The 17,070-nt window shown below is 38.4% G+C and overlaps 1 protein-coding gene across 4 annotated transcripts in view; it reads left to right on the plus strand.

The window, feature by feature from the left end:
* Window positions 1-17,070, plus strand: part of LOC122294292 (rho GTPase-activating protein 7-like) — a 77,429-nt gene that overhangs the window by 12,985 nt on the left and 47,374 nt on the right. For 3 of the 4 annotated variants that reach the window (XM_043102904.1, XM_043102905.1, XM_043102907.1), the window contains exons 2-7: window positions 1,053-1,089; window positions 7,967-8,043; window positions 15,245-15,315; window positions 15,394-15,472; window positions 15,616-15,760; window positions 15,976-16,095. In XM_043102904.1, coding sequence (XP_042958838.1) covers window positions 1,053-1,089; window positions 7,967-8,043; window positions 15,245-15,315; window positions 15,394-15,472; window positions 15,616-15,760; window positions 15,976-16,095 — 529 coding nt within the window. Of the gene's footprint in view, window positions 1-1,001; window positions 1,090-7,966; window positions 8,044-15,244; window positions 15,316-15,393; window positions 15,473-15,615; window positions 15,761-15,975; window positions 16,096-17,070 lie in introns of all 4 variants that reach the window. The other variant, XM_043102906.1, reaches the window with a different exon arrangement.

Raw genomic sequence — 17,070 nt, forward strand, 5'->3', positions numbered from 1 at the left:
CAGCCTGATTGCTTATTCTAGCTCCAAAATGCGTGGTCCCTCTGGATTACAATCTTGGTTTCATCCTTGTCCTTCCAGCCCCAAATTATTTGGTATAGGAAGTAGAAAGCAGTTGAAAAACACCAAAATATATGCCTTTTAATTTTATATTTGTTTAATTTGGTAGCTTTTGTAGATCATTATTGTTAAGATTATATTTATGGATTTTTTTGATAGGTTTGGCAATGATTCTATTTTATTTGACTATGAAATACTTTTTTTTTTCCTTTAATTTTATTAAAAGCACAAAGGGGCACTACCCAATGTATTTGTGATTTATACAGGAGGGGTGCCTGCCTAATTTAAAGAGCCAAGGGAAACAAAAAGACAAAATCTAAATAAGAAGTAAAGCTAGAACAATCATGAGGAACCTTAACACATAACGTGTTTTTAGCACATTGGATCCTAGAATTTTGCTGTCTTCTCAGAATATTCAAAATTCCACACTTGGTGCTTCTTCGATACACACCACATGACTCGCAAATGGACAATCCTCTACGGTTCCACATAACAATGACCAACATCCTAACATCTACAGCAACCCAATAACTCTACCACCCTTTGAGGCATGATCCAGTCCACACCAAAAAGATAGAAGGCTGAAGCCCCAACTGCCCTAGCTGCATCGCAGTGTAATAAAAGATAATTTATTGTTTCTCCGCTCTTCTTGCGTATAAAATGTCAATTGTTTCGCTATAATTCTCCTCCTGAAATTATTCACTAGTGTTTTTAATAGAGCCAATTTACATGACTTTCTTGTATCACTTTCTAGCTTCTAACTTGTAATTAGGTGTTCTCAGTTGTGTACTTCCTGTGTACTCGGGCTGCCTATTTACTAATTTAGTTTCAATAGAATTTTATATTACTTATAAAAAAAAATTGTCAGTGCTGAAAATCTAACACTATCTAATTATGCGTATGCTTTTTCATCATTTCTTAATGTTAAACTTAGTTTCATTCAGCACTAGGCAGGTGGTGATTGCTCCAGTTTCTAACACAAGATGATTGGACAGGTTTTCAAGAGTGGTCCACTTTTCATATCTTCAAAAGGTTGGTCACAAAGTTTGTTTTGCCTTTTCTTTCTTAATTTTTGTTGCTCAGGTCCAACAGTTTGATTTGGTTATGTCATTATCATATATATGTTTTGTTGCATTACTTTTGTGTGACTACGTCATTGTAATGAACTCCAATTGCCTGGGGATGGAATTGTTTATAAAGAAATAATTTATCCATCAGAATTTCGGAACAAATTCCAGACTAAACCATTTCTTAGAGCTTCCATTAGTCTTTACTTACATCATTTTGTGCAAAAACTTATAATGTTCTTACTAAAAGCTTAAATTTGTTAAATGTTGTGAAATATTTAGTCATTTATTTGGGTAGTTTTTCACAGGCTTTGTGGGTCACTAGGGGCTCTCTAATATGGGCTAGGTGTTTTCTTGTATACATTTTGTGTAGTTGGTTACTCCTATTGATATATATATATATATACAATATTTTTACTTATCCAAAAAAAAAAAAAAAAAATTAGTCATTTATTGGGCAATTGTCAACACAAATATTAGATAGATGTCATACTTAAATTTTAACTTGTTGATGATTGCTGCTTAGATGTTAAGCAGATGGCATACATAAATGTGAAACATGGATATTTTTTGGAGCTTTTGTATAGTTTATGTCTTTTATGAGAAATAAAGTCATTATTAAAGATATTAATGAAATGGTATGACTAGAATGATGAAAAATCGTTCAAAATAATAAGGAAAGAAACTAAAGATTTAAAATTAAGTGATTTTTCTTTTTAGTTGATGCATTATTGATTGAGAAAACACTGAGTCAAGTAAACTTGGATTGCCTTTCGGCACTTCTTAATGAAAATTCTATTACTGATTGAAAAAATGATTCCCTTCAGACCGAAAGAGACACTTTCTTGAATTTGTGAAGGAAAATGTATCTCATATTTTGTAAAATGGATTTGGGTGAGAAGTCTACAGTTCTCTTTTGGGCTCACATTTGTATTCAACTCTCCTTTTTATTTTTATTTTTATCTTCTTACTGAAATCTGCCAAAAGAATTGGTGTAACAACCTGCATAGGCCAGTGGTCTTGGGTTGAATCCCTTCTGAAGAATTTCTCTTCTGTCAGTTTTTATGCTAGAGGAGATTGACGTACACAGCACGCTGGTGGAGATGCAGGCACAATTGTGGAAGCTGCAGGATGTGGTGGAAAAAGTGCTGAGATGTGTTGAGGGTAATAAGGAAAGAGTTAGTGAATGGGCAAGTAAAGGGGTTGGGGTGGGCTTAGGTGATTGGAGGCCCAACAGGGCCACAAATAAACGGCTAATTATCGGGACAGGCTCGATTGTTGGGCCTAGTAAAGGGGGTGAGGACCGAAATGGTAAGGGGGCTGGGCTAGTGTGGAGAAAGTGGGTAGAAGCCCAGTGGGCCGACGGGTTGGGCCATAGCCAATGGGGCAGTATGATGGACAAACCCAATCCGTGTGAAGAGAACGCACAAGGGCACCATCCAACGGCAGAAGTCGTCCTCTTACACTGGAAATCTTGACGCAAAGCATGCGGACTGCAGAGGATCTGTCGACGGGGACACAAAAGACACCGGGGATGGCGTCGGAGCAGTCAGTAGGTGATCAGTACACGCCGTGTGCCTAGAAAACGACAGCAGAGCTTCCAGTGGGTAGTACTTCACCATCGTGTGTCGTTTCACCATCAAGTGGAGGCTAGAAAGGGTATACTCCGGTGAACCCCTAATTATAGCTTCTCGATGATTCTGAGATGGGCGAAAGGGAGGGGGCTTGTTCAGATGACCTTTCCCATTCTGGCAGTGAAGAACTACCTTTTTCTTTAGAAGAGAATTCCCAAAGACTTGTCCAAGTGCTAAGTGGGCCTGTTGGGGAGGGTGAAAATTTTTTCATGGAAGAGACATGGGGTTTGCCGATGGAATTTAGAGTGGGTGAGCCTATTCCTCTGATTTATATGTTACCAATTCAATCTTATGTTTTAGACTGGGTATTTCACAAGGTGAAGGAAATACAACAATGTGTGGGGATGGAGTGTGAAGGCTTTGAGGAACAGTTTATGGCTTTGCTTATTGCCATTGAAGTGGGGCATCAACAATATAGGAAAGCTGGCTAAAAAAAAACGGTGTGCGCTTTAGAGGTTAACATGGTCGATGAATTATGAGGGTAGTTCCAGCAGGGACAGGTCAGAAGGGAAGTGACTGGCTTCCCCCAAATGAAATCCAAAATTGTGTTGTGGAATGTTCGCGGGCTCAACGAGGCCAATAAGGCCTCGTTTGTTTTTACAGATGAGATAAGATAAGATAAAATTTTTTGAGATATGTTGAGATGAGATGAGATAAGATGAGATTAGATGAAATATGTGTTTGTTTTTAGAGATGAGATGAGATAAAAAATTTTGAGATATGTTGAGATGAGATGAGATAAGATGAAATATGTGCTTGTTTTTAGAGATGAGATGAGATTAGTTTGACTTTGTTATAGTTACTAATATGATGGGACCCACAAGTACTTGTAGTACTTTTTATAATATTTTATTTATTTACCAATGCTGCAATTTTTATTTTTATTTTTCTACTTCTTTTTTTATTTTTTTTTGCTGCTTCCTTTGTTTATTTATTTACCAATGATGCATTTTTTTTTCCTGCTTCCTTTTTTATTAACCATTTGGTCAATTTTTTTTTTTTGTTTTTTTTTTCTGCTTATTTTGTTTATTTATTTACCAATGGTGATTTTTTTTTTCTACTTCCTTTTTTTTTAACCATTTTGTCTTTTTTTTTTTGGCTACTTCCTTTATTTATTTATTTACCAATGATGTAATTTGTTTTAGATGAAAACTTGAGATCTTTTTTTGAGATAAAAACCTGAGAAGAAACTTGAGATCTTTTGAGATGAAAACTTGAGAAGAAAACCTGAGAAGAAACTTGAGATCTTTTGAGATGAAAATTTGAGATGAAAACCTGAGAAGAAACTTGAGATCTTTTGAGATGAAAACTGGTAGATCAAAATGTTTGTTTGTTTTTATAAAACTACTGATAGTACGAAAACTTTGAGAAGTTTTCAAAGTTTTGGTTTTTAGTCGCGAAAACAAACAAGACCAAAGTGTCTCCAAGTAAGAAACTTGCTTCATGAGTGGAAGGTGGACATTGTTTGTTTACAAGAGACAAAGCTGAAATTAATTATTAGAAGAATTGTGTGAAGTTTATGGAGTTGTGTACATGTGGATTGGGTGTATTTGGCATCTAATGGGGCGTCAGGAGGTGTTTTGGTGATGTGGAATAGATGAGTGGTGGAGAAAAGGGAGGAATTCATAAGTGTTTGTGGTAGCATGCTCCTTTAAGAGTGTGACATATAAATTTTTGTGGGCTTTTGCTGGTGTATATGGACCAAACTTAGACAACAACATAAGACTATCGTAGGAAGAATTAGCTGGAGTACATAGCTAGTGGGACCTTTGGTGCATTGGTGGGGATTTTAATGTCATAAGATTTCCAAGTGAATGTTTTGGAAATAGAAGAGTGCAGCCAACAATGGCAGAATTCTCAGAGTACATCTTTGATTTGAACTTAGTGGATTTGCCACTAGTGGGGGGTTCTTTCACGTGGTCTAATAATTAGACGTGGTCTTAACTGGATAGATTCTTAATATCACCAGAATGAGAAAGTCATTTTCCGAATGTATGGCAAAAGAGAATGCCTCGTCTTTGCTTGGATCATTGGCCTATCATGCTGGATTGTGGTGGTCTCCAAAGAAGGCATCGGTACTTCAAATTTGAAAAATATGTGGTTGAAATTTGAAGGCTTTGTGGACAGGGTCAGACAGTGGTGGTGCTCATATTAGATATAGGGCACCCCCAGCTTTGCGGGTAAACTGAAAGCTCTAAAAAAAAGATTTAAAGCTTTGGAACATGTAGTCTTTTGGCGATATAGGGGAATGCAGGAAAAGCAAGGTGATGGAGATCCAGGAGTTAGAGAGGATACAAGAGGACCAGACTCTCACACAGGAAGAATTAGCTCAGGAGATAGCGTTGGTAGTAGATCTTGATAGGATTATTTTATTAGAAGAGACTTCTTGGCGTAAAAAATCAAGAGCATTATGGTTAAAGGAAGGAGATTGAAGCACGGAGTTCTTCCACAGAATAGCTAACTCTCATAGGAGAACCAACAACATTGAGATGCTGAAATTGATGGTGTTGATTGTAGGGAAGAGCAGGTAATTCATAATCATGCAGTTGATTTCTTTGAGCAGTCACTTATCGAGCAGGTGGGATGGTGGCCTACGCTTGATGGGCTTGGTTTTGACTCCATTGGGTTGTATGATGTTTGTTGGTTGGAGAGGCCTTTTGAGGAGACAGAGGTTTACAAAGTGGTGTGGAGAATGGTTAAAGACAAGGCACTGGGTCTTGACTCTTGACGGTTTTTCTATGGGTTTCTTTCAAACATGCTAGGATGTGTTAAATGATGATCTTATGAGGGTATTTCAGGAGCTTTTCTTGGCTGGAAAATTTGAGAAAAGCTTTAACGTTACTTTTCTTGCATTGATACCGAAGAAGGTTGGGGCCGTGGAGATTAAGGAATTTCGGTCCATTAGTTTAGTAAATGGGGTATACAAGATAATTTTTAAGGTGCTTGCGAATCGTTTAGGTGAGGTATTGGGGAAGATAATTGCAAAACCCCAAATGCCTCACAAAATGCTTTTGTACTAGGATTTTCTTCTTTACCTTCTTGGGAGGTGTGGTTTTGGGGAGAGGTGGCGGTCGTGGATCCGGTGGTACATATCAACGGTGAAATTCTCAGTTTTGATAAACAAAAGTCCAGTTGACTTTTTTAATAGCACACGAGGTTTAAGACAAGGAGACCTGTTGTCTCTATTACTTTTTGTTATTGTGATGGAGGCACTAAGCAAAATGACCTCGGCATTGGTTAATAATGGTTTCGTGGCTGGCTTCTCAATTGGAACCCTGGATAGGGGAATTATTAATATTTTTCATTTGTTATTTGCAGATGATACACTTATCTTTTGTTAGGCAGATCATAACCAGGTTCGAGCACTCTGGCAGTTGGCTAGCACTCTGGGGTGTAAGATTGCCTCTCTTCCTATGACTTACCTTGGACTCCCATTGGTGGCTGCCTCGAGAGTCTCTTCATTATGGGACACAGTGATTGAGAAAGTAGAGTGGAGATTGGCAGGATGGAAGAGAATGTACCTGTCGAAAGGTGGTAGGATTACCTTGATCAAGATTACATTATCTAATTTACCAACTTACTTTTTGTCTCTATTCCCTATCCCAGCAAGGGTGACGTTCATAATTGAGAAACTTTAACATGAGTTCTTGTGGAGTGGAGTGGGTGAGGAGTTCAAATTCCACCGATTCAATTGGGAGAAGGTAGGCAGTCCTATCTCCAATGGTGGTTTGAGTGTCAGAAATATGAGAATATTTAATAGGGCGTTACTTGGAAAATGGCTGTGAAGATACAATAAGGAATCAAAAGCCATATGGAAGTTGGTGATTGAGAGCAAATATGGAGGCTTATGGGGGGATGGTGTACTAAAGAAGTGAGAGGGACTTATGGAGTGGGTTTGTGGAAACACATGAGAAGAGGATGGGGGGTCTTTAGTCGACACACAAGATTTCTTTTGGGTGAGGGTTCTAGGATTGAAGTTTGGAGTGATATTTGGTGTGGCAATAGTGCTCTAAATGATTTATTTCCTTCACTTTTATGGGTTGCAAGAGCCAAAGATGTTTTAGTGGCTGAAGTCATGGTGATATTGGGAGGAGCACATCCAGTGGAATATCAATTTTAGTTGGGCGGCACAAGATTGGGAAATGAGTAGCTTTGAAGACTTTTTCAGCCTTCTGTACTCCATAAAATCGAGTAACCAGCAAGAAGATATGTTGTGGTGGATACCCGCAGGTAAATGTTCATTCTTGGTTTTCTCTTTTTATAAGTCTCTCACACAAGAGCCCAATATTCAGTTTCCATGGAGAAAGCTTTGGAGACATAAGGCACCTCCAAATCTGCATTCTTCATGTGGACAGCTTCCTTGGGTAAGATCCTCACAACCGACAACTTGAGGAAACATAGGGTAATCATCGCAGATTGGTGTTGCATGTATAGGAACAGGGGCGAGTCTATGGTCCATCTCCGACTATATTGTGAGACAGCTAGAGTGTTATGGAATGAGGTATTTAGTAGACTAGACTTGGGTTATGCCCGAGATAGTAGTGGCAGTTCTGGCCCGTTGGACAAATCTAAGAGGCATTCAACAGATTAAAGCTATGTGGAAGATGGTCCCTATATGCATCATGTGGTGTTTGTGGCAGGAGCACAATGATCGGATGTTTGAAGACAAGGAGAGATAGTTGGAGGAACGAAAAGCTTTATTTATTAGAACTTATGTACTTGGGACATTTCTATTGACTTTAATGGCTTGGATCTACATGATTTTCTTGTCTCTATTGCGCCTACATAGTTAGGGCATACTTTTGTAATGTACTTGGCTATGCCTATTCATTGATTAATAAAATTTGTTTACTTAAAAAAAAAAATTTTTTTTATGCTGTTGTCTGTCTGTATGAATTAGCTTTGCACTTGTCATTGCCTTGGGTTAGGGACATTCATTGGCCAGTTTACTAATACCACAATCTTTTGGGGGGTAATTGTTTACAAACAGTGTTTAATCCTTCAACTATTGTTGGGTTTCTTTTTGACTATGAATTATCCTTAAGCAATCACATATGTCCCTTGGATCCTTCTTCTTATAAAATGGTTGATGTAATGATTGCCCTTTGTGTGGAATGATTTTTACATTATTGGATTCCTCTTGTTGATTCCTTTGGTGGAGGAATTCTTTAAATATTGCTTATTTTACTTTCTGTTGGACTTCTGCAGGAATAGGCTGGAAGTCTTGGAAGAAGCGGTGGTTTATACTCACACGTATCTCTTTAGTTTTCTTCAAAAATGATCCTGTTAGTACAAATCGTTTCTTCTTTCTTTTGTTTTTGGGGATGTTAGTATGGTTATTTACTTTGCCCATTTTTAGTTTTATTTGTTTTTCATTGTTCTACAATGTTGGTGTTTGGTGGATTGTGTGCTCTTTTTTATTACTGAGGATGCATTATAGAATGCTTGCTTATAAGAAAAAACTATTGGAGAATGCTATGTAGCAAAATGCCACACTTGCTGAATTGCACAATACTGGGAACACATCAAGTTTCAAATGCAGCTTGTGCCCAAAGCTATTTGGTTGAGTGCATGCCTGCCATTTTTAATAAGCATCATAAATCCTATTCTTCAAAACAAAAAAAAATAAAATAAAAAAACAACCTTATATAATGCTGTCTACTAGACAGAAGAAGATGTGCTTGAGGGGCTACCTGGACTCAAATCCTGCTTAGGAATCTTCAGTTTTCCATACAGGATTTTTTTTTTTGGTAAGTAAAAAATAATACTTTATTGATAGGAATAGGCATAGCCCAAGTACATAGGAAGTATACATAGAAAATGCCTAAGTTCCACTAAGCACTAGCGAGGGATACAAACAAATCATGAAAACTGTCCTCATTACAACTAATTCCTGAAGCCCAAAGAAATAAAGTATTGTAAAAGAATTTCTTCAGCTCATCCAAGGAAAACTCCTGGTCTTCAAAACACCTCTTATTTCTCTCCATCCACAAACACCACATAATGCAAAGGGGAATCATTTTCCACACAATGACAATTGAGCATTTCCCCTAATACCTTTCCAGCACCTATGAATATCCATAACTCTTCCAGGCATAACCCATGCCACACCAATCTGGTTAAAGATCTCATTCCATTAGAACCGAGCCACCTCACAATGTAACAGATGATGATCCATGGATCCCCATTTTTCTTACACAAGAAACACCAATCCATAATGATGAGACCATGTTTTCTCAAATTATCAGTGGTGAGCAATCTCCCAAGAGAAGCAGTCCATACAAAAAAAGCAATCTTAGGAGGGACCTTACACTTCCAAATAGCCTTCCAAGGAAAACAATGATCACTAGAGAATTCCAAGAGAGCCTTGTACTAGGAGTGCATTGAAAACCTATTACCGAATGACATAGCATATGAGGATCGAAAAATTCAACAAATATCCCAAGTTCACAATCATGAGCTGCTCTAAAAAAATTGACATTCCAATGGAAAGAACCATTGGAACACACAAACACATAGCTTCCATCTGATCCAAACACAGCTCCAAAAAAATCGGCTCCTAGTGAATAGGTCATGCTTCTGAAGCAGGCTTTGGGCTCTATGTTGAGTCAGGAAGGTTATTCTTCGATGCAGTTAGAGATAAGCCTAGAAGCTATGTGTTTGGGTCCGATGGAAGCTGCTACAAATCCATATCTCAATCTTGAGGTGGTGGATGAAGAGGGGGAGGGCTTTGAGGATCTAATGCACTCGGTGGATGATGATATTGAATATCTGAGTTTCCCTGATGTCTGTGGACAGCTGGGGTTGGATGATATTTCATCAGAAGGAAAATCTCTTGGATTTCATATCAGTAGGGTGGAGGAACCTGTCCCGTTGAACTTCTACTTACCGATTCAACCAGATGTTTCAGATTAGGTTTTTCATAAGGTGAGAGAGATCCAAAAATTTGTGGGGATTGAGTGTGATGGCTATGAGGAACAATTCATGGCTCTGTTCATAGCAATTGAAGTGGGACATAAACAAAAAACTAAAGGTGAATCAAAAAAGCATTGGGAACTCAAAAGATTGAATTTGTCGATGAATAAGGAGGGCAGTGCCAGCAGGGGTAGGGTGAAAGGGAAGGGGCTGACTATTCCTCAATGAAGCCTAAGATTGTGTCGTGGAATGTCCGTGGGTTTAACGAGACTAATAAGCGTTTACGGATTAGAAACCTACTATGAGAGTGGAAGGCGGATATTGTATGTCTGCAAGAGATGAAACTGAAAATGATTGATAGGAGAATTGTGCAGAGTTTATGGAGTGGAAGTCATGTGGATTGGTCATTCTTGGCCTCTAACGGGGCATCGGGAGGGGTTGTGGTGATGTGGGATTGGCGGGTGGTGGAGAAAGTGGAGGATTTTATCGGGCAATACATGGTAACATGCTCGTTTAAGTGTCTCCGATAACTTTTTATGGGCTTTTGCAGGTGTTTATGGTCCCAATTTAGACACGGATAGAAAATTGTTGTGGGAAGAACTGGTTGGGGTCCATTACTGGTGGGGACTCCCTTGGTGTATAGGGGGAGACTTTAATGTTGTAAGATTCCCAAGTGAAGTTTCGGGTAGTAGAAGACTGAGACCAGTTATGGAGGAGTTCTCGGAGTGTATCTTTGACTTGAACTTGGTGGATCTGCCACTTGCCTGGGGTACTGCTACTTGGTCTAATAATCAGTCTTGGTCTAGACTGGATTGTATTGCGGAGGAGTTCATAATGGTTGTCGATCATTTAAATTTGAGAATACGTGGTTAAAATCGGAAGGGTTTGTGGAGAGGGTCAAACAGTGGTGGTCTTCTTATTAGTTCCAAGGTACTCCTAGTTTTATTTTTGCAAGTAAATTGAAAACTCTAAAAAGAGACCTAAAAGTGTGGAACTTGGAGTCTTTTGGCAATGTAGGGGAAAACAGGAAATTAAAGTTGCTGGAACTTCAGGAGATCGAGAGGCTTCAAGAGGTACAACCACTTACTCAGGAAGAACAAGATAGGAGGTCTGAGTTGGTCGTAGAGGTTGAGAGGTTGATATTACTAGAAGAGATGTCTTGGCGTCAAAAGTCCAGGGCTTTGTGGTTGCGGGAAGGAGATCGAAGCACGAGTTTCTTCTATAGAATTGCAAATTCTCAGAGGAGAAATGATAACATTGAGAAGCTGATAGTTGACAGTGTGGAGTGTAGTGATGAGCAGGTAATCCGCAACCATGTAGTTGACTTCTATGAGAACCTACTAGCAGAGCAGGTGGGTTGGCGGCCTCCACTTAATGGGATGGAATTTGATACCATTGGGTCAAGCAATGCCTCTCATTTGGAAAGGGATTTTGAGGAGCTAGAGGTTTATGAAGTAGTGAGGAAAATGGCTAGGGATAAGGCCCCAAGGCCGGATGGATTCTCTATGGGTTTTTTTCAAGATTGTTGTGAAGTGCTAAAGGAGGACCTAATGAAGGTTTTTCAGGAGTTTTTCTTGGCTGGAAAATTTGAAAACTGTCTAAATACTACTTTCCTTGCTTTGATACTCAAGAAGGTGGGGGCTATGGAGTTAAAGGAGTTTCCGCCTATTAGTCTAGTGAATGGGGTGTATAAGATAATTTCGAAAGTACTTGTGAAATAGATTGAGTGAGGTGATGGGGAAGCTTTTTACGAAACCTCAAAATGCCTTTGTAAAAGGTAGACAGATATTGGATGCGGTGCTAATTGCCAATGAATGCCTCGATAGTAGACTGAAAGCCGGAAACTCAGGGATCATGTGTAAACTAGACATAGAAAAGACATATGACCATGTTAACTGGGATTTCCTTCTTCACTTGCTCAGGAGGTGTGGATTTGTGGAGCGATGGAGGGCGTGGATCTATTGGTGCATATCTACGGCAAAGTTCTCCGTGTTGATAAATTGAATTTCAGTGGGTTTTTTTTTTTTTTTTTCCTGAGTTCACGTGGATTGCGACAAGGGGACTTGTTGTCACCTTTATTGTTTGTTATAGTTATGGAGGCTCTAAGCAGGATACTCTTGGCTATGGTTGAAAATGGCTTCCTAAACGGATTTCCGATCGGAACCCCGGATAGGGGTATTATTAATATTTCTCATTTACTGTTTGCAGATGATACACTTATTATGTGTGAAGCCAAGCAAAATCAGATGCAAGTTTTGAAGGCCCCACTCTTTTGCTTCGAGGCAGTTTCTGGTTTGAAGGTGAATTTGGAGAAATGAGAATTGGTGCCAATTGGGGAAGTTTCTAACATCTGCCAGTTAGCGAGAATGATGGGGTGCAAGATAACCTCTTTTCCTATGACTTACTTGGGACTTCCTTTAGGGAGTGCCTTGAGGGCGCCCTTCGTCTGGGATACAGTGATCGGAAAAATAGAGCGGAGATTAGCGGGGTGGAAGAGAATGTATTTGTCGAAAGGTGGAAGGATTACTTTGATAAAGAGTGCACTTTATAACCTACCTACTTATTTCTTATCTCTCTTCCCAATACCAGCAAATGTGGCGACCCGTATTGAGAAGCTCCAATGTGATTACTTGTGGGGGGGTTTGGGGGAGGAGTTCAAGTTTGACTTGGTTAAGTGGGAGTAGGTTTGTCGTCTTATTTCTGTGGGAGGTTTGGGGGTTAGAAATCTAAGGGTTTTCAATCGAGCGTTATTAGGCAAATGGCTGTGGAGATTTGCTAGGGAACAAGATGTTCTATGAAATTTGGTGATTGAGAAGAAATATGGTGGTTTATGGGGGGATTGGTGTACTAGAGAAGTAAGGGGGGCTTATGGAGTGGGGTTATGGAAACATATAAGAAGAGGGTGGGGGGTTTTTAATTGTCATGTCAAGCTTCGTTTGGGTGCGGGATCTAGGATCAAATTCTGGAGAGATGTTTGGTGCGGTAAGAGGGCTTTAAAAGACTTGTATCTTTTTCTTTTCTAGATGGCGAGTGCCAAGGATGTCTCAGTGGCAGAAGTTATGGAGTTATCGGGGGGGGGGGGGGGGGAATTCTTTGGAATATTAATTTTAGTAGGGCGGCATAGGATTGAGAATTAAGTAGCTTCGCAAATTTCTACAGCCTCATATATTCCATAAGACCAAACTTGTAGCAAGAGGATGTTCTATGGTAGACCCCCCAAAGTTTCTTTCTTTGTATGGACTGCCTCCCTGGGAAATATACTTACCACAAACAACTTGAGGAAAAGGAGGATCATTATTGTAGACTAGTGTTGCATGTGCAGAAGAGGGGGAGAGTTGTTAGATCATCTCCTTTTGCATTGTGATATAGCAAGGGCTCTCTGGAATGAGGTATTCGCGCGACTAGATATGGCTTGGGTTATGCCAAAAAATGTGGAGGCGGCTTTGGCTAGCTGGTCAAACATAAGAGGCAGGCAACCAATTAAAACTATTTGGAAGATGATCCCTCTATGCATTATGTGGTGTGTGTGGCAAGAGCGCAATGAGTGGACTTTCGAAGACCAGGAAAGATTGTTGGAGGAGCTTAAACTTTTATTTTTTAGAACTCTTTGTAGTTGGGCTATTGCTATGGATTTTAATGGCATGGCCCTTCGTGATTTTCTTGCCTCTAATGTGCCTACCTAGTTAGGGCATTAGAGTTGTAATGCTGGCTTTGCCATCCTTTGATCAATATAATTTGTTTATTTATCAGAAAAAAAAAACAAAGCAAAAGGGCCCTCAAATATTGAATATGACCACTGTTCAGCTCACAAAAAAGTAAAGTATCATCAGCAAAGAGAAGACGAGAAATATTAACACCTCTCACAGAAAAACCAGCAAGAAGACCTCCATCGACAGCAGCACTCAAGATGCGACTAAGTGCATCCATTACAATGACAAAACAGAAAAGGGGAAAGAGGATCCTCTTGTCTTAATATTAAGGAAAAAAAAAAAAGTTTGGTCGTATAGGATCAAATCCAGTTTCTAATGGTTGCTGCTTAATATTGCAAACATGGTCAAAATCCCAGTCTTGCAAGTATCTCTGATGTGCAGGTTACTTGTAAGTATTGATGGAGACCATTGTATTCATTTCTAGTCCCTAACTTGTAATGGTGTGTTCTTTGTGTATGCCTTCTGTGTACTTGGGCTACGTGGCTACGCCTATTTACTTCTATTAATAAAATCTTATTTTACCTATAAATAAAAGTATTGATGGGGATTGTCTCTTGCAAATTAGTTGTGGTGATAAAAGATTGAATGGTCTTTCTCCATCACTTTCCCCTTGCAGCAGTACTTTATTTTAGCTCTCATACTCTATGCCAGCTGCTTGCAGAAGCCCCTTTCAGAATGTTACCTCTCCACTAGATTCTAAAATGCATCTACTAGAAAGAAACACTGGTCAACATTTTTACTTTCCTTTGTTTTCTCTTTTTGTTCCTGTCTTTGCTGCAAATCACCGTTTCAGGCTTATTTATTCGATTAGGAGGCTCAAACCTAGATTTTCTCATCTAAGGTTACAAATCCTCTTAATTTTCAAATGATGCGGAAACTCATTTTCAATTTCCTGCAAAGGATACCTCTGCAGCTTTTAAATCATGATATCAAACTACATCCCAACAATCACTGATATTCTGTCTGTTGAGTTGAATCTATGCTTCCGTTTAGTGTTTCAATTTTTTTTCCTCAGCAATCATATTTGGTTTTCCTTTATGATATGGGGAATCCCTTCAATCCTTGTCCTATGTGTCACATTGGAGGTACAATCTGTACTTAGATGCGCTCGTTGTCTTTTCAAGTATGGATTTCTCACATGATAACTAGGTTTTAAAATAGTGATTATTGGGAGGCACCGTGCAAAGCATTAGTAAGCTAATTTTCCTACTTGGTTTGCGCAGAAACTTGGAAACATGCTTTAACCTATTGATTATAAGAATCATAGAGTATGGGCTAGTCTTACTGCTTTATGGATCTTCACAATTTCACATGAAAAGAAGGCGGAGGACAAAAGAGTAAGATGAACAGTGAGGAGATCTTCCTCTGCTTTTCTCTCATGTGGTCGTGAAGAAACGAAAAGCTCCATGCCCATTTGTCATACATGCCCTTTTTAAATGCTATTCTATATTAATGCGATCTATACTAATGTTATTATATTAATGTCTCTGATTTCCTTTGAAATTTATTCCCCCCGGCACTTTCCTTTCGTTGTGCCCCCCTGAGCTCTTAATAAAATTGACTTATCAAAAAAAATTTTCATCCTTCCGTAGTTCCCTGTACTTGTAATCCTCATCAAACTGTAACTGTGAACGTTATTAAAAATTTGTTTAATCTTTCTATCTTGGGACATGTAATGTGGAATGAGACGATTTGTTTGGTGTTACAGTCGTGTTTAGTTATATGGTATTTCCAACTTCCTTAGTAAAATATTAGCAAATAAGTAGTACCTTGATCAGCTTGACCATGTTAAGAATTTTTGGCTTATAATTTACATAAAACAAATGCATTTGGGTTTTAAAAAAAAATTATTGTCATGTAGAGTGTACTTTCACAAAGAGGTGGTGAAGTAAACCTGACTTTGGGAGGCATTGACTTAAACAATACTGGGAGGTATGCATCATCACTTCAATTTCCTTGGAGTAATCTTCTTAACCGTCTGGCTTATAGCTGTAACTGTTTATCTTGCAGTGTTGTAGTTAGAGAAGATAAAAAACTATTGACCATTTTGTTTCCAGATGGATGTGACGGCCGAGCATTCACCCTAAAGGTGCTTCGTTTACAAGTGTATTACCACTATTAATTTCTTCCAGAGTGACAGAAATCTGCATCACTGCTTCTCATTTTCCTATAAATTGTTTGTATTTATGCACATTTTTTTCCCCTCAAATGTGTGTTTTCTCCTATTTCCAGGCTGAGACATCTGAGGATTTGTGCCAGTGGAAGACAGCCCTAGAACATGCCCTTGCACAAGCCCCAAGTGCTAACCCTGTTATAGAATACAATCGGATTTTTCGGAATGACACAAATGATTCAGTTGATGGATCTTTACATCAATGTATGTACTTTATTTGTTCTCTAACATTTTGGTTAATGATTTTCATTGAAATATCAGTTCATCTGCTAGTTTGTGTTTTGATGCAGCCTTCTTATACACATATTTTAATAAGTATTTTTATACGCATCTGACACATACATGCCTAATATATATATTTATATTCACTTGGTTATACATATACTCTAGTATCACAAGATTTTCTGTTTATCATCTAGGGAGGGATAAGCGTCCTGTTAAATCCTTGGTTGTTGGCAGACCAATTTTGCTTGCACTAGAAGATATTGATGGTGGTCCATCCTTTCTTGAGAAAGCTCTTTGTTTTCTTGAGAAGTATGGTAAGTGCTGATATCAAAATCCGGTTGGTTTTTTTTGTTTTTTCCAACTTCTCTTAATCTGTGGTGTTTTTTCCCCTTTTATGTTGTTTTCCCCCGTCGCTCTGTGGTCCTCATTTATTTATATTTACATAACCATTCCTTTGCTCTTCCCTTTCTCAAGTTATATAGCCGAGAAACATTCCTTGCATATGACACCATAATGGGTATATTTATTGAGTAATGATTTGTATAAGCCCCAAATAAATGAGCCTTGTGCAGTCACTTTGTAAAAAAGTGGACCCCACTATGAAAAAGTGTAAAAAAACCTTTTCTTTTTTTATGGGACCCACTTTTTTACAAAGGGCCTGTGCAGGGCTTGTCTATTTGGAGCTTGTACCTAGCATTACTCATATTTCATAGCTCCTATAACTTTTGGATCTTTAAAATTCTTTCTAAGAATTGAAAAAAGGAGTCCTTTACATCCCAATTTTTACTGCCAATAGATATAGAGATCTGGATTTTCTAATAGGATTGTTCACCCATTTTCTCTTCTAGTGGTGTTGATTTTGGATTGGAATTTCCTCTTACAATTCATGCTTTATTAGCTAACACCTCCTTTAGGATTGGCAATGGGATTGATTGGCTTGTTATTTTTCCTGTCATATATATTTTGTTGACTTAGGAACTTAATATGAGTTTTGAATTTGATTTAGGCTCTAAACCATAATCTTGAATTCATATAAAATTAATTAATGTTTTCGATAATTTATTATCAAATAAAATCTAATAGAAACATTTTTTTTTTTGATAAGTAAGAAAGTATATTAATAAAAGAATAGGCAAAAGCCAAGTTCAGTACAAAGAATGTCTTAGCTATGTAGGAGCAATAGAAGCAAGGAAATCATGAAAAGCTTGGCCCTTCAAATTAACGGCAATAGCCCAAGTACAAAGGGTTCTAAAAAAGAAAGCTTTCAGCTCTTCCATCGATCTCTCTTT

The sequence above is a fragment of the Carya illinoinensis genome, chromosome 14 (genome assembly GCF_018687715.1).
Source record: "Carya illinoinensis cultivar Pawnee chromosome 14, C.illinoinensisPawnee_v1, whole genome shotgun sequence".
NCBI classification, from domain to species: domain Eukaryota; kingdom Viridiplantae; phylum Streptophyta; class Magnoliopsida; order Fagales; family Juglandaceae; genus Carya; species Carya illinoinensis.